This window comes from Arvicola amphibius, chromosome 14 (genome assembly GCF_903992535.2).
Source record: "Arvicola amphibius chromosome 14, mArvAmp1.2, whole genome shotgun sequence".
NCBI lineage: Eukaryota > Metazoa > Chordata > Mammalia > Rodentia > Cricetidae > Arvicola > Arvicola amphibius.
Window position 1 is genome coordinate 35,231,869 of NC_052060.1, and position 22,194 is coordinate 35,254,062.

At 41.3% G+C, this 22,194-nt stretch overlaps 1 protein-coding gene across 1 annotated transcript in view; it reads right to left on the reverse strand.

Annotated features, from left to right (window-relative positions):
* The window catches only part of Ank2 (ankyrin 2), a 227,539-nt gene extending 212,602 nt beyond the window's left edge, over positions 1-14,937 (reverse strand). Inside the window, exon 1 of the mRNA XM_038310750.2 lies at positions 14,809-14,937. Coding sequence (XP_038166678.1) covers positions 14,809-14,937 — 129 coding nt within the window. The remainder of the gene's footprint in view (positions 1-14,808) is intronic.
* Positions 14,938-22,194: the final 7,257 nt, after the last annotated feature.

The following is a 22,194-nucleotide window of genomic DNA, read 5'->3' on the forward strand; positions in this document are numbered from 1 at the left end:
TCTAGGATTTATAGACTTGCATGGAAGCTGTTCAGGTCACTGGAAGTGCAGGTAATGCCGTCTCCAGAGCTGATAATTCTGAGTGTTCTATACTCCATCCTATGACCTTATTATTGGAAACCTTGCTGTAGTGTAAAAATACATGACAAATCAAGAGACTGTCCTATAGTCTGCTTGTTCTGTTCTTTGAAATAGAGACAATACTTTTGTGTTTACTGATATACTTTCTCTGATTTTCTCATCTTTCCTTGAGCATTATAAGGTCAACTGAAGAAGCACAGAGGCAAGTTGTCCTGAGTTTTAATTGCGTTCTTCATTATTAAATCTCACTTTCTGCTCTTGACTGAAGAGATGCTACATTGGTGTACCTGAGAAGGGCAAATAAATACCACTGGCCCTTCTTGGACCAGTGCCTGATCTGTGGCACTGCCCAAAGAGTCAGCTTAGATCACTGCCCCTCTGCTTTAATCATCATTTTCTTTGGAATCAGGTGACTCCAAAATTTTGCTATCTTTTCTGCAGGTAATAATTTTAAAGTACAAAACATCCTGCATTCCGTCTTCAGAGACTGGCATAGTCTGGAGAAAAGATGCAGGCTTTCAATCCAACACCCGTGGTCTATCCTTTAAGACACTTATTTGAAATTTTGGGGGAAATGAATCATTTTCAGGCTTATTTTCCTCCCTGCCCCCCCTCCCAAATAAAGGAAAGTTAAAAATATCTGCCTCGTGGTGGGAACTTCGTGATACGCTAAAATGCACAGTGCCAACATCTGCACCCAGTTCTTCCCTCCGGGTCTCCTGATGCACCCTACCCACAACATGTCTCACCCCTGATTTCAGAATAAGGGACGAACCTCTTCAGGCTTCCGGTCGGTGGTGACTCACAGTGGGCCCATCTCCGGATTCGGTGCCCCCTGCTTTTCTATTCCACTTGCAACCACTTAGATACAAGTCATTGTACCTTCGCCTCTATCTAGGGACAACCAATAATTAAGTTGCTGATTCTCTTTCCTTGGTGCTAAGGAGGATTAACTCGTTTCTAAATTCAGCCCTAGCCTGCTGGAGGTCTGCCATTGTGAGGGCTGTGGGGAGGATGACCCTTAATGCAATTCAGCAGTGTGCTTCCTTTCCCAGTACTGAACCTTGTCCCATAATAAACATGAGTTAGCAGTGACTGGCCAAGAGCAAGCATTAAGACCCTCCCTGTTGACATCCAAATGATGCCGGAATTCCTCTTTCTGTAGTTTTCCCTGCCTGAATGAGATCCCAGTGTTGATGATTTCCAACAAGGACCAGGCAAATATGTAACGCTGTGATGAAATAACTTCCGGGTCAGCCATCTCCCCAGGTCCATTTCTTCACCCCGGCCCAGATCTAATGCCACGTCCCAGCTGTCCCCATTCATGACACGGGAAGTAGCTCTGTTTCCCTACTGTAAATTGTGATACCTTTTAATTAGGAAAAAAAGTTTCCCAGCAAGGCGGTGGTGGTGGTGGCCGTGCATGCCTTTTATCCCAGATCTCAGGAAGCAGAAGGAGGTGGATCTCTGAGTTCAAGGCCAGCCTGGTCTACAGAGCAAGTTCCAAGACAGCCAGAACTACACAGGGAAATCCTGTCTCAAATAACCAAAATAATAATAATAGTAATTTAATAATAGTAATAAAACTTTTTCTTTAATTGCACATATATACCAAAAGAATCATTCTTATTGATAAAGCTTATTAAAATTATCACACTGATAAGTACATTTGAAATACAAACTATAATAAAACTGCAGTATTGCAACTTGAATATGTTGAAAACTTAGGGAAAGAACTAAAAGACAAACATAATTAAAGCACATATTAAACTGAAATATGGGGCTGGAGAGATGGCTCTGCAGTTATTAGCAATGGCTGCTCTTGCAGAGGACCTGGGTTCAGTTTTCAGCACTCACAAGGCTTCTTCTAAGTCCAGTTCCAGAGAATTCTGACAGCAACTTCTGGTCCCCTAAGGTACCACTCACTTGTGGTGCACATACATACATAATGCAGGCAAAACCCACACACATATAAAATAAAAATAAATAAACCTTAAAGTAAAATGCATTTAAAAATTATAGGCCACAACACATATGTATAAATACATGCATATATCCATTATACCATATGAACAGAATTACAAAGATTTTTTTCCCAAGAATCTGCTCTGATGTGAACTAATGAAGAAAGAAAAGAAAAGAAAAGATGTAACCAAGCTGCACAGATCATTAACAGAGGAGAGCAGAGTCAGCTAGGAACAGTTTTCTGTTTTCTCTCTCCCATCATGAGGATCTTTCCCTAGTCAACTTTATTACTCTGCTGGGTCAAATTCTTGGTCCCTAGGACCCACAACATTAAATGGTAATTGAGCTCAAAGAGGAAGGGGCATAAAAATGAAAGGAAAAGACTTTGAACCCGCAAGCCTTTGTCTATATATGCCACTTTAATATCTTGCCAGATGTTTGTATCTCTCCATCTTCTATGAGAATTCACATGATTTCACACAGAGAGAAACTGCTCCTTCAGGATGCATGGAACCACAAAGACCCCATTGACATCCACTGCGCTCTACTGGGCAGGAACGCCAGGGCGTTGAAAATCAGTCACAATACTCTGCTTGTTACAGAGCAAGTGTTCCTTGGGTGCTCTCCTTTGCAGGTCCGTCTTCGCTTAATTGTCTATTAAAACACTGACACGCCACGGCCACCAGAGCCTTGGTGAGCTCTGCACTCTGATTCCCTAAGTCACTGCTGCGTTCCAATGATGCGCATGCTCTTTAGGAGCTTCCAAACGGGAGACACCACAGCCATCAGGGACTTGAAAGTTTCAGAATTGGAAACACCGATATGTTCTACAAGGAATGAAGGTTTGTGTCACAGCCGACCCTCCGATTATCCGCAAGCCTGGGTCAAGCAAGCGCTGCTCTTTCATGACAGAAGCTTAAGTGGCATTCATCAAATCAGAGGAGAAGGAAGAAACAGCAGAGCCCAGCAAAGCTGGGAGCAGTGAAACATGACTGGCAGTGTGGCAAACAAGCCAGGTTAATGAGAGAGGAGAGTGAGGGCAGAGGGAGTGGAGGGAGGACTGCCAACCTGTGGCTTCCTTGCACCCCAGAGGAGAGGGTCATGTCCTGCAGAATGGGAATCCTTATTAACATTTGTAAAATGAGTAAAAATGTTAGTGTTTTTACACACTGGTATGACTAAATGAAAACAATATATTGCACTTAAACTGATGTTATTGACAAAGGCAAAAATAGATCTCTAGGAAAAATCTGTTCCATCTTCAAATATCTCCTCTTTTTTTTGCTAATTTATAGTATCAAGAACAAGTCTACATAAACAGCCTAAAGGCCCTGATCCAGGCTGCTTGTGAAATGGCTGTTTATGCTCATTATTATCTTTAGTTTGCCTAGGAATACTTTTTTTTCTCTAGGCTTGATTCAGAAGATTAGCCCACGACAATTGGAGTTTAGAACAGGGAAACTAGATGTATAGAAACAGCCGGGCATCGTGGCCTCTGAGGCAATGTTGGCATGATATGGGGGAAAATCAGTGATCATGGCATGATCAGGTCTCAGCACAGCAAGGCTGCATGTGATGCTCTGGGTAGACAGCTTTTCTCTGGTACATTTAACCTTCAGAGGACACAGGCTCAGAGGGACTTCCTAGGGCCTCAAAGGGAGACATGCTGAGCTATCACAAGCCCATCAGTCATTTATGGAAGGAACATACACAAACACACACACACACACACACACACACACACATATGTTCAAGGGATGTTAGAGCTATTCACAGACTGATATATAAACAAAATATGCCCCGCTTCTAATATCATCATACATTTAGTTATAACTCAGAAATTACTCTCCAACATGAATGAAAATAGCATATCTAAATATTATACTAAGAAAAATTAATACAGACAAGTGAAATATTAATTTATATTTTAGTACTTAATAATAATGTATCAGTTATAATTTATATATTTTTGAAGATCTGTTCATTTAGATGCTACTATTTTTCTTCCCATCAACTTATTTATTGGTTTACTTATATTAGGAAAAATTCCTTTTAAAAATATGACTCACAATTTACTATTTGTGCATTTGCTCAAATTTATTAAGCATCACCAAGAAGCTTTACAGACTGATGAGTCCCATCATCGTCTCTGCACTTCCTTAATTGAATCAGGCATTTTCAGATCTGCCTCCTTATGGTGGAAATGGCATTTAGGAACCCAGGCTGGGGCTATGTAGACTCACTACTGACATATCAAAACTTCTAGAACTCTGAGTGTACAGAGACAGGAAAACAAAGCACACACACACACACACACACACACATCTACAAGTTTCCTTTATATTTATCTGGGCAGAATTTTAAACAATAAGCTCATACTGATTCTTCTATGGGCATTTTTAATCTTTTGAATAGCATTTCCTTTTCTCTCACAGAAAGGGGGAGGAATCTGTTGATATAATAATACATAAAAATATAGTGCATAGTGCTTTCAACACTTTCATTTCAGACTCTAAACTGCACTTTTTTATACGATTTCATTCATATATAAACTATCATATCATTTATTTGCAGTTTATTGATAAGAAAGTTGTGACCAACAATCACACACCCAGAATGTTGAGATCTGAGTTAAGGCATTCCAACTCTATACTATTTCTACTATGCCAAGCAGAAAAGCAAAACACTTTTAACTGTTAGTCATTTACGTGCAAAGCCTCTGCCATTGAAGCATGACCACCTGGCACCTGTTCACACTCTCGCTATATAAAGTAATGTAGTCTTTATCCCCCCGCATCTTCATGAGAATTTTCATTTGGGCAGATGATTGCCTCTTCTGACGTCACTGAAATGTAGAGCCCCGCCATCATATCTTTTATTTAAATTTTTTCATACAGTTGATATTCTCTCCCCTCCCCCTGGCCTTCACTACCTCCCTCCTATCCAACTTTCATGTTCCTTCTCTCTCTCAAAACAAAAACAGAAACAAAAACAAAAAATTAAAATAAAAAACCAGTAAGACCGAAACAAACAAACCAATAAAAGAAAAAGAAAGAAACCCACACATACACACACACACACACACACACACACACACCAAAACAAAAACATGAACCTGGTTTGTGTTGGCCAGTTATTCCTGGACACTGGAACTGCTCTAACATGGTTGATACACCCATTGGCGAACACTGATTTTCCCTATTCTAGCAGCCTTTAGTTGGAAACGTCTCATTGGTTAGGGATGTGTTCACCTCCCCTTCTCAGAGCTGGGACTTGACTGAGCAGATCTTATGCATGTGGCCACAGTCTTTCAGAGTTCACACATGTGTCAGTCATGCTGTGCCTGGAAGACACTGTTCCCACAGAGGCCCCCATCACCTCCAGCTCCTATCATCTTTCTGCTTCCTTTTCTGCACAGATCCCTGAGCCTTGAGTGCAGAGGTGTGATACAGACATCTTAGAGATGTTCTTCCTTTCCCTAGGAAACCAACTCTGTAATAGACTTCCTAGAGATCCTCCTACCTGTCAAGGCTGCTCTCTGGTATGAGGCTCACAGTTGGGAAATGCTGCCTCCTATGTGGAGTGACTGGATACGCATGCTCTGTTTCATGTACACAGGCCCAGCACACTTCAGCAGAGTGCTGCTGTGTGGGTTTGGTGCCTTCTCCTTGCTCCTCCGTCATCTGCCTTCTTCCCACTCACAGTAATGTGTACATTTTTCCTTTCTCACCCACATCTGGGCCTTGATGACTGCTCCTCTGAGCTCAAGAAAGCCCTGGGATTAGCAGGTGACTTCCTCAAAGAAAAGCTCCTCATTTCCCAAGTTACTTCTATCCCTGAGGAATGACAGCTTCCAGGCTGCCTGGCCCACTTGCACTTGGCTGACTGCAATCATTTTGTGATGCAGCATGGTTTAATTAAGGCTTCTGGCCCAGTATGAGTTAGGGGCCAGAAGGGAGGAGTTTGTGTCATCACCCTAGATCGGGAGAGTCGTTATGCTCATCCAGTGTACAGTTGAGTGGTCCATGCATGCCTGGATTTCTCTTCAAGAGCTTACAAAAGTGTTTATCAGCTTGGTGTCATGCGAGTTCGAAGGCAGCCATCATTCCTGACGTAGATCTTTGTGAGGTGATTTTAATACCACTACAGTGATACTTCTCTGTGGGTTTTTAAACCCAGCATTATTCAGTTCACAGGTCCTCTAATAGAAAATAAAAGAACCACAATAAACTTCCTCCAAGTGACTCAGATCAACACAGGAGACACAAGACAACCACCGCACACTTCACGGGGTGATCTCATTTTCTAAATGAGACCTCAATAACTTTCAGAGAATACCAAACACCACGGCAGGAACCATTTCTGCCCACAACATCCACTGCCAGGTAAGACCTTTTAAAGAAAATTTGCATCATACATATAAAAATAGGCCATCGCAAACCCAACTTAATGGCCCAAATGATGCTCTCTTCCTGCACTTGTGGAAGGTCCCCTCCCCACAGGTGGTCTGTGGGGTCTTCCAAGGGCGGTAAGTGTGTCGGGGACAGAGAATTCGCTCAAAAAGAAAACATCATATTAAATATGAATGAAGAAAACTTTGAAACACCACCAGACTGTCTCACTTAGAATAGTGAAAGAGGACAAAGACATCATCAAATACGGCACAGAACCACCAAAACCCAAAAGGGATGCGAACAGATCTCAGGTCTCCATCTTGGCACTGTTTAAACTACAGTCAGCTCAATAAGAACCAAGGTCACCATTGGCAAATAGAACTGAGCACAGATTTCCCAATTTCGCTCTTCTGGAGCTTTTGGAAGTTTTGTTTGACCATCAGTCCTAAAGTAAGTAACAACGGACTGGTACGATGTCTGTTGTTCTGTTCACCGTCTTTGTTTTCTGTCTATGAGTGTAACTGGGTGTGCATGCTTGTAAAGATGAAGGTTAAAGGTCAATGATCGGTGTCTTCCTTAGTGGCTCTCCATCTCATTTTTTGGAACAGAGTCGCTCATTGTACCTGGAGGTCACAAGCTCTGCCACACCGGCGGGACAGCTTGTTCCAGGGATACCCTGGTCTCTGCTTTCCCAGGGCTTGGAAATTCAAACTCAGTGCTTCGTGCTCTGCACAGCAAGTACTTCACCACTAAGCTATTTCATTTTTCAAGCCCCTGTCGCCTATTCTTTATAATCTTATATCCCACATCCATCTCTCATTTTGAGCAGTGTTTCAGAAGGGGTAGCAGCTGACCTTTATTCCAAAAGCACTTTGCATTTGGACTTTACTAAGAAAAGTAGATTCTTAGCCATCATTTTTGAGAGGTTGATACAAATTAAAAGTGCCCCTGAAAAACAGAAATTTTGGAAAACAGCCTCCTTGATCAATGGAAATTACGAAAGAAGCTAGGGCTTAAGGTGCAGTCCCGCAAGCCCACTTGCTAGGGAGACTAGGAAAGAAAGACTGTAGAGTCGAGGTCACTTTGAACTATAGAGGAAGTTCGAAGCCAGTCTGGGCAATTTGGTAAGACCATGTCAAAATGCAAAGCAAAAAGAAAGCTGGAGATATCCCAGTGATAGAAGTCCTTGTTTAGAAAGCATGAGACCCTGGATCCAATTACCAATACACAGAAGAAAAAGATAAATTATTATATGCACAAAAAGTGATACTTTTAATTTCAACTTTTCTAACAGATATGAAAGACAAGGGAGATAAATTAGTAATGAACAAGTCCATTTGTAAACATACATACATATAGCCAAAAATGCATAAAAATAAGATGTAATACCATATTCAAAACCAAATAAGTTGATTCGATTTGGAGTCTTTATTTACAACAATTGTTCCCTGATGAGTCTCTTCCTTAATGATGCTTCTGTTGAAATGTTCCCCATGACAGAAACAGCACAACAATGGCAAACAATGAAGGGACCACAGTGGGTGAGGTAGAAGATATTTTCCTCTGACAGGAAAGCTAATGACAGAAAATGGGAGGTAAGATACATTCCAGAAGCCTGTGCAGTACGGAATTTTTTTCTGACTGCTCTGGAAGCTGTCGTAGCCAGTAAGAGAACAAGAGAGCATTTGAGAAAAAAAATTAATGAAAAACACTAAACCAACAACTAAACAGAGAAGCCCTCACAATAAGAAGCTAGTGAGGGATGGGGTTAAAGCTAGTGAAGGGCGGGGCTAAAGCTGGAGGCCATCCTCCTCAGAGATATCCCATTTCTCCCTTGCTCCATTTGTACCATTTCCTATGATTTCAGGATCAGCCAGAGCCAAGCACAGGAAACAAAAGGCAGTTACTGACTTAGGAGCTGGAGGAACGTCAGTGCCTCTAAATATTTGAGGTCTCCCAGGTTGCTAAGTTAACGATTAAATCCCTAGGACATTCTGCCCAGTCCCTTCAAAACAGAACCAACTGTTGTACACAGAACATTTAAATCACAATTCAGAGCATTCCTTCTACAACCACACACACATACACACACACACACACACACACACACACACACACACAACTTTTGGACCTGAAGATTATCCAATTGAGACAAAAATAGATCCTGGATCCTGAAGCCTTCTGACTTAACTCTTAAAAACTTATTTCTTTCTCTCTGTGCTTAGAATTAATTGGTTGCTATATACACCAATTAGCCTTATTAAGCTTTTAGAAGCTTTCCTATTACACATGGAAAAATTTTCTCAATGGCAATTTAGAGTCACACTAATTATTAGAAGGAAATAGTTGCTGATCTAGATTTCAAGATGAAGAACATAAGTTTGTAGAGAAATGAAAACGTTGATTCTAGTTGTTTTAGCCTTGGCTTGCTATCGCTGAGGAGATTCAAAAATATGTAGGTTATAGGACTGAAAAGATGGCTCAACATTAAAAATACTTGCTGCTTTTCCAGAGGACCCAGGTTTGGTTCTCAGTACCTACACGTTGGCTCACAACCATCGAAAACTATTTCCAGGGGATGTGATGCCCTCGTCTGGCACATCTGGGTACCATACACACACCAGGTGCACAAATATACATGCAAACAAAACATCATATGCATAAAATAAAGATAATATTTTTGTTGTTTCAGTTTTTCAAGACAGGGTTTCTTTGGTAGTCTTGGCTGCCCTAGAACTAGCTCTGTACAACAGACTGGACTCAGACATACGGAGACCCACCTGTCTCTGCCTCCTGAATGCTGGGATTAAAGACATGGGCCACCAATGCCCTGCATTGTTTTTAAGTGGAAGTTACTTTCTATCTTCCCTCACACCCCACCCCAAGGATGAGATAAAACCAGAGTAGTGTGAGTAGATACAATAAGCATTTGAAAACATATTTCTCTCACATTCAACTAGCTGATTCCACTAGCAACGTACAATAGCCTCTAGGACTTGAAGTGCCTTCTTAATTATTCTCTATTTCAATATATAATATCCCCCACTGAAAATAAAGCTAAGTGGTCTTGGAAAAGAATTTATTTTGAGAACTAAATGAAAAAGAATGACTTAAAAGAGAAATAAAAACACAGTCATCAGAGATGGTGTGAGTAGGTCTTAATTTCCTGGTGTTTCCACAGCTCGGCGCACACACAAAACATGCTCACTGTCCTGTTTGGATGGCAAAGTCAATTTTTCTAAATTAAGATTTTCCTTTTTCTTTAGTACCTGAATTTTTATCCCAAGCCATAAAGTTGCGACTATTTTTCCAACCACATGGATTTGGCAGCTGTAACCCTAAGCTGGCCCCCCACTCAGTGACTGAAGGAGGTTCTTCAGAAGTAAAACCAATAAAATCTCAAGATTCACAGGGCTGGTGGAGGGCACTCTTGTAAAGCCAAGAAGGGACTTGTGAATTAGGCAAAGAGAAAGGCACAGGGTGAATAGCAAAGAAGAAAATGTATGCTTTCTGCAGATCTGTGGGAGTGTTCACATTTAAATAGCTCTCTGAACATTTTTAGTTAGACTCAAATGGGAAAGTGAATGCAGCAAGATTTCTCAATATTCACTTACAAGTGGACACTGGGCGCTGTCCCAGCAGAGTTCAACGATACCTCCAATCCACAAGCACCCCACATATTGAAGGGAGCTGTAGAAATTTACAGATGACTGGATATAGTTCTTTGAAAATGCTGATTGGAATTTTCCATGTGTGGAGCAACTAGAATATAATGCACCATACAGGGCCATGTTATTTGTTGTGGTTTGAATCTTTAAACCTATATTAGTTTGTTGTCCAGAAGTCTCTGTGCATTTACAATTCTGGAATAAGTGTGGCTGCTTCCAGGATGCAGCTGCCCTTTGGAACCTGGCTGCCTAGCGCACGAGCAGAAGGCACAGGGACAGGAGCGATGACGAGCTTTCCCACTCTGCTCCTACACACACAGCAGCTCTCACCCACAGACTGCGAGGAAAAGGCAATGCTGTTTGTCACTACGGTTTATGTTTATAGTCTCCCATTATCAATGGAGAGCACGGTCCAGTGGACACCTGAAATTGGGGAGAACACTAAAGACTATGCACACTGGGAACGTCCTCTACATGTAGACCTAGATAAAGTGGCTGATAAAGTGGGTTCCATAAGAGACTGAGAAGGATGAATGATCAAATGAAGGCATTGTAACAATACGTTTCAAGGAAGGTATGTGAGATTACCTTCATCGTTCTCTTAAAGGAATCACAATGTATCTGAACTGTAGGCATCACTACTATTGCCCTTTGGCATCACTGTTAAGTAAGACACTGACTCCTAAACACAGACGTGTGATACGCTGGCAGTCATCTACCAGCCCAGAGGACTAGCACGTAGTTCACAGGCAGAAGTGAATAACAGGTGCCCATGGTGGACAAATGCATTCTCATCCCAGGAAGGGCAGTGCAGGATTCTGGAAGGTTTCAGCACGTTAATCAGAATAGCACACAACTGACAATTTATGAGCTGTTTGCTTCTGGAATATTTTCAAGTCTCATTTGACCTTTTGTAACTGAAACCATGGCAAGGCAAAATGGACAACTGGGGGGTCTACTGAGTCCCAAGGTATTCATGCAACGTAATTTAAAGTTCTAGAAAACGCTGGCATATGTACATGGTGGAAGGGTGTCATTATACAAGCAGAGGCCAGAGGGGGACAATAAGTACCCTATGCCACCACTCTCTACCTTATTTCCCTCAGGCAAAGTCTCACTAAACCTAGAGCTTAGCGGATCAGCAACCCTCATGGATCAGAGATCCTCATTTCTCTGCCCCCAACAGTGCTAGGTTTACATACACACATGTGGCCAAGCCTAGATAATGAGATCAGAAACCAGGTCATCATGCCTAGACAAAAAGAGGCTTTTACCCTCTGAGCCATCTCTCCAGCCCCTACAATGGAATTTTACGCAGCCATAAAGAACAAGTTGTGCCAGGAAAATGGATAGAAATCATCGTTTAACAAAAATGAAGTAGACTAGAAAATACAAATAATTTTCTTTATGTGAAAGCGTTAAAAAATGAGCTATAACTCATTTAAAGCTATAACTTTAAAAAATGAGAGGGAACTATGAGGGAAGAGGAAGGGACTGTTGAGTCAGGGACAAGAGAGACAAATGGGGAGGGAGTGGATATGATCAAAGTACATGCTAAGCATGTATAAAAATGTCATATCTTATGATAGTGAGCCATGCAGACATGAAGGATGAGAATGATTTGTCCATGCCGAGAAACGGAAAATACAAAAGCTTCTTTGAAAATTCATAGTAAAGTTAAGATTTAATGAAAAAATATTTAAGTACATATATTTTGCTTTTAGCAATGAAATTGTGTTGTCACTTCCACTTATTCCTTATAAATTATTTATTTTCAAAATTTAAAAAGCACAGGTGGGAAATATTATGCAGCTGTAGAAAAAGATCTTATACTCAGAATCACTTTCTAGGGCTAGGACTGTCTTGCCAGCATGAGAATTTTAATCTTTCACTTAGCAGGTGCATCTGGCAGCTCAGGTCTCAAACTCTAGATTTCTAGTATAGGAACTAGACTTTGTTCATATAGAGATTACTCAGTTACTACTAAGGTGATAGAACAGAATAGCCTCCTACCCCATGAATGGTAGATCAGTGACCATTTTACCAAACAAGTTAAATTCGTTTGTTTCAACTACTCTTGAACTTGGTTCATTAGCTTAAAGCTTAGATTCATTGTATAGCTACTTAGCATTCACAAATACGAAGGACACCAGCTGGATACTATATTTAAACATTAATTACCCTGAGTATAGCCAAAGAAGACTGAACATTTTGTTTATTATGGGGTTGAAATGAAATTCCTTAATATGACAACAGTTGCCTTTTTAAAAACACACAAATGGTAAATTGGTGTGAGGGTTACAGTCAAGACAGGGTATGACTGAAGTTTACAAATAGCTAAAATTTAATTTAGAAGGTTTACATAATGCAAAATAAGTATTCTTTTAATTAAGAGCAAGTTTACAAAGGCAAATTAAAATGAAGCCCAAATACAAGGTCACCTAACTAAATTATTTTAATAATCAACAACTGTATCTTAGTAAAATTTCCTTTGCAAAATCAGTGTATTTTCCCCCAAGCTCTGTAGTTTTATCTACACTGGGGATGGCTCATCTCTGAACTCTTTGCATAAAAAGGTTTTTGGGTAAGAAGCCTTCCACAGACATGAAAATGACACTCTATATACTCTTAGACTTACAACTGATACATTCATTCCCTTACAACTATGAAATGGTATCAGCTGAAAACATGATCTTTTAAAATGATTTTCTGAAGATGGTGTTCTAGAGTCCAGTTAGGCGTTTTCATTTGTCCATAACCTGTCGTTTTCTACACCTTAAGAAATAATAAAGAACTAGGCCTTTCTTCTTTCAGATCATATTTGAAACTGGGTTGGTTTAGAATGTGTATGTAGGGGAGGGAAAACTGTCTGTCTAGGAAAGAAATTTGATATAGTTCAAAAAGACACTCCATCAATTGGTAAACCTTTACTGTGCTATGGAATCCTACATGCATTTGCAGAGAAGTAAGTGTATATGAAAACAGAAGAACGGGTATAAAGACTATCAGTTACTCTGGTTCTAGGTTAATGATATCTAAACGTGTGAAGATGAACTTGTCCTATGACCACTATGACACACTAACCAGCGATCTTGCTGACAGGCTAGATTCAAGCTAAAGCAAGACAGCATCCAAGCAACTGAAGTTCTCGCCAACTACTGAGACTTGCCATTTTAACAATGCAACTTTTCAAGCATAATGAGGTTTGGGGATATAGCCATGGACTCCATATGGAAACCCAACAGAGCAAAGGTTCCCCGCGAATGGAATGCATGATGTTTGGTGGATGTTGTTCAAGCAACCCTGGCCAAGAACTAATACATGGAAATTGGGAGGGGGGGGGACGTGATTTAAAAAGATATAAGACAATGCTTTAGGCAGCGATATTCTATTTAGAAGATTAAAAACAAAGCTATGGGAGCAGTAAGACCAGTAGATAACCTAAGAAAATGGCAATAAGACTTGGATACTGTAAAAGAATCAAAGCACCTTTGAGTCAAGGCATTTAAAGGTCAAATAAACAGCATTAAATTTTTCCCAGAAGGGAAACCATTAAATACACTAATTTTGTTTCCAGGTACCAATGATTTTATCTAACTAGTGGAGAAGCAAAACAGGAACAGGATGAATGTCTATGCAGTAAGATCTCAACTCAGTGTGGCTCCTTAAGTTCATCCCCCTTTCCTCCAAAAAGAGGCAAAGACAATGCCTCTCAGATGCAAAGGTGAATGAGGCTATTATGGAAAGAAGCAGAGGAGGTCCATGGAGCACATGTGTTAGTAAGCATGTGGGTCCCTGGTGCATCTCTAGTCCCAGAGCTGTTTAAAAACAGTGTGTGTACAAGGCACTATTTTTACATTTTGCTAATATAAAATATCATTTATCATCTAAATTATTCAGTGGCCTACTTTGTTAATTAACATGTTTACATACAACAACTTCCTTTACAGATCTAGACCACTGGCTGGGTGAGTATTTCGTTACTGTTGGCTTGTAAGATGTATACTTTTAGAGAATTTAATTTAAAAAAAATGTTTAACGTAAAGAGAGATATTCGACATGTAGTGTTAGGAGAATCGATGATTCATTGCCGTGGTTAGCTAGATATTTCCATTTGATTACCAAATTGAAAAAAGTAAATTCCAGAATTAATGATATAAAACAGAATTTTAAAATATGCAGAAACACAGCTCATTGCATCATGTTTTCAGTCTATTCTCATGTAGAATAATGTCAACCCTCAGGAGGGCCAGGGCGCATACAGATCCTGTGGCTTATTCCCAAACTGAGACCGTTATGGAATCCAGAGTAAGTGAGGAAGTGCCAGCGGTCCTGTGGTAGACAGAGACAGAGAAGGGTGCCATACAGCGACCCTTTCTTCTGTGCAAGTGCTCAGAGGAAACTGGAAGACCACAGAACCCGGTTTAGAGATGGCAATGATCTGAGGTTAAAAAAAGAGAAAATGAACTGAAGACGGCTTTTGCTCTGCTTGATCAAAGCAGAGGAAATCCATCCTGCTCGGGCATCTCCTCCCAATGCAGCAAATTCAGGCAAGAGCTCCGAGCTGCAAACTGAGCTTGGAAATGGTGCAGGGGAGTGATGGGAAAAGGGAGGATGAAGTTGCTAGTTCTAAAGGCTGATGATTCTACACAGCGCTACGAAGCGGGGAGGGGACGGGGACAACCGGAGGCTTTCCATACCTTTCTTTTCCGCTCCATTCGATCCCTGGGGATTTTCCGTTGCTTTTTTCTCTCCCTGTCCAGATTTTTTTCCTTTTCATCCAGTTCAGCCTCTCTAACTTTTTTGATAGAAGCAGCAGCGTGAGCCATTTTTGCAGGCGAAATCAGCAGTGGATCACTTTCCACTCCCCAGCAATACAGGTGATTTTGCTGCTATGTGGAGATGTGATTTTCCCCAGCAGAGCAATGGCTGGCAGCCAGAACACTCACAAAATAATCCAAGCCGCCCACGAGCTAGGTCATAATCTTGCTCCAGCCTCTGCAGCACCCATAATTCACTCGAGTATCCCCCAGGTTGCCAGCCGAGCCCCACAGTATCACACACCTGCACACAGGCATGCACAGGTGAGCGCCCACGTTCAGCAATGGTCCCAAGGGAGGGCGGGGCTCTGGACCCGGAGCTCCTCTGCAGTTGGGTGGCCCCGAGCACAGACCAGCATCCTAATAGTTGCAAAAGCCTTCCTCAGGCTCTCATCACCAGTTGGAACGGTCTTGGGGGACTCCTCCAGACAGTCTGTCTTCAGACCGGAGCCAGGAAGAGGCCACCTCGTTGAAAGTCCTAGGGGGTGGGGAGTTCGCCGCCGCTTGCAACCACACCTCTATGCAGGGCGAGAGAAAATGGTGCAGTCTCGCTAAGGACTCGCCGCCGCCGCGGTTGCTACGGGCAGCACGTGACATGGATCCCTGCGTCTTAAATCTCTCAGCCCTTCCCTTCTCCAAGGTACATTTCAAAAAAAGAATCAACACTGTGGGGCCGAGAGGAGAGGAGCAGAGCTGGGAGTGACTCTCCACTTGCAAGGCAATGATGGGAGAACGCGGACTGGGAGTAGCCCGGGCTTCCCGATGCGGTTTACAGACACACGTGAGACAGTCTTAGCAGCTTGCTTAGGCAAGGACTCAAACCCAGCTGTAGGCCAGTGAGCACCGTAAATAATCCGGGTTTGGCGTGGTTGTCCTGAGGCGCAGGGGTTGAGGAAGGCAAAGAGGAAAACGGGTACCCGGAAAACCATTTTCCATCTCTCCAAGAGGCGCTCGCGTGTACCTTCGGAGGCGCCTTTGGAATTCGCAAAGGTGTTTTTACCCACACATTAACATGAAAAGCAACGGAAGGAAATATGTAAAATTAGAATTTCTGGATGTTCTCTTACATAGTCAGTAGGGGAAATACAGTGGAAGAAGACAATGTATATTATTATTATTATTATTATTATTATTATTATTATTAAATTATTATTATTCCCAGGAGGGAGCGAGAGAAAGAAGACAGAGAACATCACCTGTAAACTCAAAATGGAATTCTCCAATCACATATGCTGTCCAGTTTTCAAAGTTTGCTAAAATCAAGGACTAATTGAATACTGAGAAGAGCACTCACTTCTCGGTGTCTCGTTTTCAGCTAGACAGTCTCAACACTGTTAATCCAAGCGGATTGTCAAGGCCCTTCCTCTACAACCTTTATGTTTTAGAGGAACCATTACGACCACTATAGCAAGTGAGAGAAAACCGGTATAATATGATTCTACATGTAACCTGTAAGTAGGGAAAAAATGTTCAGGGCTCTTTTAAAATGTTTATAATGAAACCCATCACTAAGCTAACTTAAAATTTCAATAATAAATGATGTGCTTATGTTGCTAAATAAGACTACAAGGGTCTCAATTTCTCCAATATGTGAAGAGAGTACAATAGTGAAGTTTTTGTTTTATTTTTTAAGAGAAAATGCTAGGTTTTTTTTTTTTTTTAGTACTTTGGTCTTACACGTTTTAGCTTACATAATGTACAATTTTGTTTCCTATTTGAACTCAGTTGAAGGCAGTGGTTGCTAAATGCATTCCGTGATAGTAGAGAAACTTTAGCTCTTCCTCTGATTCAAATGTTGGTTGGAAGCAGAGAATTACACTTGCACTCGGCCAGGCGGCATTAGTGTTGTGGTGGTTCCGGGTCAACCAGCTTACAACAGATTAAGTCGAGGGAAGGGAAAGGGAGGGATTGGTCCTCTTATGTAAGAGGAGCATCATCCATTTCCCCCCCACAGCTGAGAATTCAGATCCACAAAACACGGAAAACCTTACCCACTGCATCATGCCTTCAGCCCTCCTAACCCTTCCCTGGAAAGTCTTTCATATATTGGCATAGAGACACGCATGTTTCTCCAGCCTTCTTGGGAAGTTAACATGCATTTGGGGAAGCCAACTATCTCCTTGGCAAAGTTCATGGTTGTCCCCTAGTTATATCACACTATGCATGCCCTCTACTTGGTCACAAAATGAAATCCATCACTACTCTGGGAAACAAGAATTCAGCACTGGCCGTCTCTGGTGCCATTCCTTTTTCTTATAAAAAAAAAATCTTTTAAAAAAGGTTTACAGCAAACAAGCAACACCTCAGGCATGGATGTTCTTTTCACTTAATCCGAGTCCTGATGGGATGTGGTTGAGCCTCCTGCAGTGATCTTCCTGTTGGGGAGGGTGCCTGGGGATTCTTCTAGGATACATACCCTTTTCCTACTGCTTCAGTAGGGTCTGTTTCTGCCATCTCAAATATCCTCTCCCTTTTCAGACTTCTCAGTAGAAAAGTAAAAATCACAACATAGCTACAGCAGAAGGTGAACAGCCCCTGTCACTAAAACCATTTGCTTATTTCATGAGCTCTTCATAAGCTCACTGCAGACCCACTTGGAAAATCAGCCAACATCAGTTTCATTATGTTTTTCTCTTCCACCAGGAACATGTCACATTTTTAAGCTTTGATCTGATGGCTAAAAGCAAATCTCAGATATAGTTAACACTTTAGCCCCCAGGATTCTTTCAACTCTTATACTTTGTCTCATCAAGAAAGAGCATGATCAGATAGCCATTAGCTTGAGTGACAGAGACATTACAGAAAGAATTGTACTGGCCAGGTCTTTAAAACCAATAGTGACACGACTTTGCTTACGTTTTTCCTGGTTATCTTTGCATGTGACACAGAGAAGCAAAGGTACTGGGCATTTGCAGATGCGACTGGAAGGCAAATAACATATTCTAGATAGCTTTCCTTAAGACACCATGCAATAATAGCAGGAAGGGCATGGCTCTTTCTTGACTGCCAATCCACCTCAGGGAAAGGAAGCGCTGAGGGAGCCACCAATTTCCAATCACAAATCCAGAAATCTCAGACAGTTAGTAAACATACTTTTAAATAAAACTGATCCCAAGTCCTCTTTTGGGTGTGCTATTTTCATTTATCTTTTTCCCAACTAGGAAATGCATTTTTATTTTATTGTATTTTAAATTGCTCCCAAATGAAATGATTAGCAGAAGGCTATCCTTTCAAGAAAGATTAGACATTCCTATACAGTGCTATCTACCTACAGCTGACTTATTCAGCAGTGAAAACTGTTGACTTCTTAAAGACATCCCTTCTTGTTGCCTTGCTATTGTTCAACCTTCTCTATCCTTTCTATCTGGGTGGGAAAAAAAATCCCCCAATTTTCCTTGGAAAGGGAGCAGAGCACACTCACCAGCTGACCTCTGCATAGACAGGGCACCAGGTTCCAGTCCCAGGAGCTCACAGCCATTTAAATGATGCATACACCACGTTAAATGGGATCTTCCCCTCAAGCCTCCAGCAGAGATACAATACTGGCTGCACTTTGAATGTGTACCAAAAGCTGATTCCTTCCACAAAGCATCTTGACCAGTAATGAGAAACGCTGGTGTCTTGCCTTCAAAGGTGAGGAACACACGGTGGCCCTGTCGCTTACATTTGAGAAGCAGACTTGAGAGACTGCCCTTCAGAGAGGGCACGCTTCATTTTGAAGATAGGAGAACAGCAGCCATTTGCTGTCGTTACTGTACAGCAAACCATTGATCAGAATCCAAAGAAAATCCTCTGCGACACCGGGCATCAAGTAAGGGCAGCGTTCAATATCAACTGAGCTGGCCATATGCAACTTAATCTCTTATCTCCCTCCTCCCTCTACAGCTCCACCCAGGAGAAGCGGCCATGCAACCGAACAGCATAATCACTCTATACGGTCCAATTGTGGGAGACAAGGGGGTGTGGTGAAAATGAACCGGCTAATCAGATGATGTTGTTGTTGATGATGATGGTGTGCCCACTTGGGCTGTGATCCAAGAGCTGATTCTTCACAAATTCATGGTGCTAGTCCATCTTTGAGAGTCTGTGTGTTTTCGGAAGAGGATGAGTGATGGCCATAAGACAAAGCAAACTCAATGAGTGACTTCAGTGACACATCACCTTCAATTTGCTTTACCTGAAGTCAAAGTTTCGATCGCCCAAGACGACCGAGGTGCAAAGTTTGTGCAAGGTCACATGACCCAAGAGGTACTACTTTCTTCTATTTCTGCCCAAGGAAAGAAGCAAGGACTCCAGTCTAAATCAAGGACGGAGAAGCAGCTGATTCAGGCCCATCACCATCTTGCCTCAGAAACACACCCCAAATGCTTCCGAGTTACACAGCACATTTCTAGCTAGTGACATTCATCAAAAGACAAGGCTGAACGGCTTCCCCACCAAGGCCTTTCTATATGAGGAAGATAAGACGCACACAATCTGGGTCATAGACAGTTACCGTTCTGTCACCATAGACCTCTCTCGGCTCAGACCCTACCAATGGTCTCCATTAAAGGCTAGGGCTAAGTCTGTAAGGGGCAGAGGGAAAGAGAAGGAGAGAGAAGAGAAAGCCAAGGAAGCCACAGCTTGGAAGGAAAGAAGATTGCCGGGCAAAACTCTTCTTGCACCTTCCCAAGCTCATCTCTAGTGCCAGCCCCTCAGCCACAAAGTGTGAGCCTCCATAGACAAGGAGCAAGCTCTGTCTGTTTGTGGGAACAGGCTTCCTAATTAACAGTGTGTGTGTGTGTGTGTGTGTGTGTGTGTGTGTGTGTGTGTGTGCGAGAGAGAGGGGGGGGGGATTTGGCCGTTAATAAATTTAGCAAACAGAAACAGCTACAAAGAGGAAATCATTCTCTTTCTTTCAGCTTACACTGAAAACTTGGGAGTAACCATATAATTCTTTCCCCGCTAACATTCTTTAAAATCGAAGCCTTCTGGCTGCCCCCATCTCATTGCTGTGCAGTCTCTAGCTGTGCCTCTGTCTTTAATCAAGCACCATTCCAGGAGGCCCACAAGGAGGTATCTCCATCCCTCCAGAGATGAGCACCCAGCCTCCCCGGGACAGAGTCTCTCCAATCTCTTGTAAGCAGAGCTCATATGCAGATCTTGGACAGGATGCTGTTTCAGAGTTTTTAAGCATCTGGACTCAAGTTTCAAATTACTTATAAATATCTTCAAGTGTTCTCAGGACTTCTCTCTTCCCAATAATGACATCTTACTCTATGACTCAGAGACAAATAAATATCCATAAGTAAATATAAAAAGATGTGCTGATTCTGAATAAAACTGTGACGGTGATTGTTAAAGAGTTGAAACTTTGAAATGGACCTCAACTCCTGTTGGAGATTTACTGTTACACCTGTTTTTGGTTTGTACAAGATTTTTCTAAAACTCTGGGGTTTGTTTATTAGCCCTTTCGTTTGACCAAATAAAAATCACTGGTAATATGGTTCAGTCGGTAGAAGCTCTTGGCACACAGGCCTGGTGACCTGAGTTCAGTCCCAGAGATCTGCGGTGGAAGAAGAGACCTGACTCCAGGGAGTTATTTTCTGATCTCTACATGCTCAGATCTCCTGTTAAAAACCCAGGCACACTCATGTAATCCCAAGACTCTGAGGGGAAGACTGGTGGATCCGTGGTGCTCACTAGCCAGCCTGGCTGACTAGGCCAGCCCTAGGCCAATGACAGACTGCCTCAAAACACAAGCTTTTGAGGAATGATACTCCAGGTAGTTCTCTGGCTCATACAAATATGCTTATCCCTGTATTCACACATCATAGAAAAAAAAAAAAGAATAACTTCAGCACCTCAAAGGAAGCTATTGGTAAGGAAAAGAAAACAGGATCAATACTTGTACATTTCACATTTATAAGTCAATTCAAAGTGTTATTTGGATAAATAGCTTGCTAAGTCATCCAAAGAGAAAAAATTACATGGAGCAAAGTTTTTAAATTTTTATTATTTATGTGATATGAAAGTTGTCAGATATGTTTTATATTTTAGTGAAATGTAAAATGGTAATATTTAAAACCTACTAAGTAAAGAATAACTGAGTTACTGCGCTATATTTTATAGAGTATGAAGTATAACCAACCCACTAACAATATTCTTCCAGGAAACAATTAATTGAAATATTTCAAACTTCTTCAAAATTAAAAATATGAATACAAAAATGTAATTTTAGAGTATGTCCGAATCTCCTGAGTTTAATATCAACTTCACGGTGATGTCACCAGTCTCTGGTGTTTTAATCCAGATCTCATATCACTAAAACATGGACATAAATATTTTTGAACAATTTTAGGAAAATAATTCTGTATCAAATAGATTCTCGATCTAGTAGAAACTCCAATAAATGTAAAAAATTTATGAAAAAAAATATATTTTAATTACACAACCACTCCTAAGCAGTCCCCTTGAAGGGGACTGCTCTACCATTGACACCAGAGAAATGGCATTCTGTCACCTGGTCACTTTTGCCTTGTGGAAAAGACAGTCATATCCATGAGGTGCTAGCAATGAAGATATGAACATGTCCATTAGTACTGCTTCTGGGTTCTTTACAACCTTCTTCCCCTCCAGAAAGTGCTTCCAGATCCACTTTCATTTCTTTACCAGGTAAAAGATATTCTTTTTCTTGCAACCATGTTTAACTTACAAATAAAATATACTGTTATCGTTTCTGGGGTTTTTTTTTTAGATATGACAATTGTTTTTATATATTTTATGTGAATTCATATCCCAAAAATATCCCATATGGAAACCAAAACTCAAGCCTTTTTTTTTTTTTTGGAAATTACATTTTCTGAGAAAAGCATCCTTGAATCTTTCTGATTAATAATCAAGACACAAGCACTAACATGCATGGTGTGTTTTTCCAGCTACTGGGAGACAATCTACTCAAACAAACATTATTACCGAAAAATAGAAATATAGGAAAATATAAATAATGTCTTTAATCAGGTTTTTACTTCATGTGAGTGCCTGTAGAGGCTAAAAGAGGGTATATGACTCCCCTCGAGCAGGAATTACAGGTGGATGTCAGTCACCTGATGTGGGTGCTGGGATTTGAACATGGGTCCCCTAGAAGAGAAGCAAATTCTCTCTTAACCTCTAAACCATCTCTCCTGTGCCCTAAAATATAAGCAGCCTCTTAAGATAGATACATGGCTAACAAGATAATTAGGGATTTCTAAGCAAGACCGAAAGAAAATGGAACCACTAAGAGAT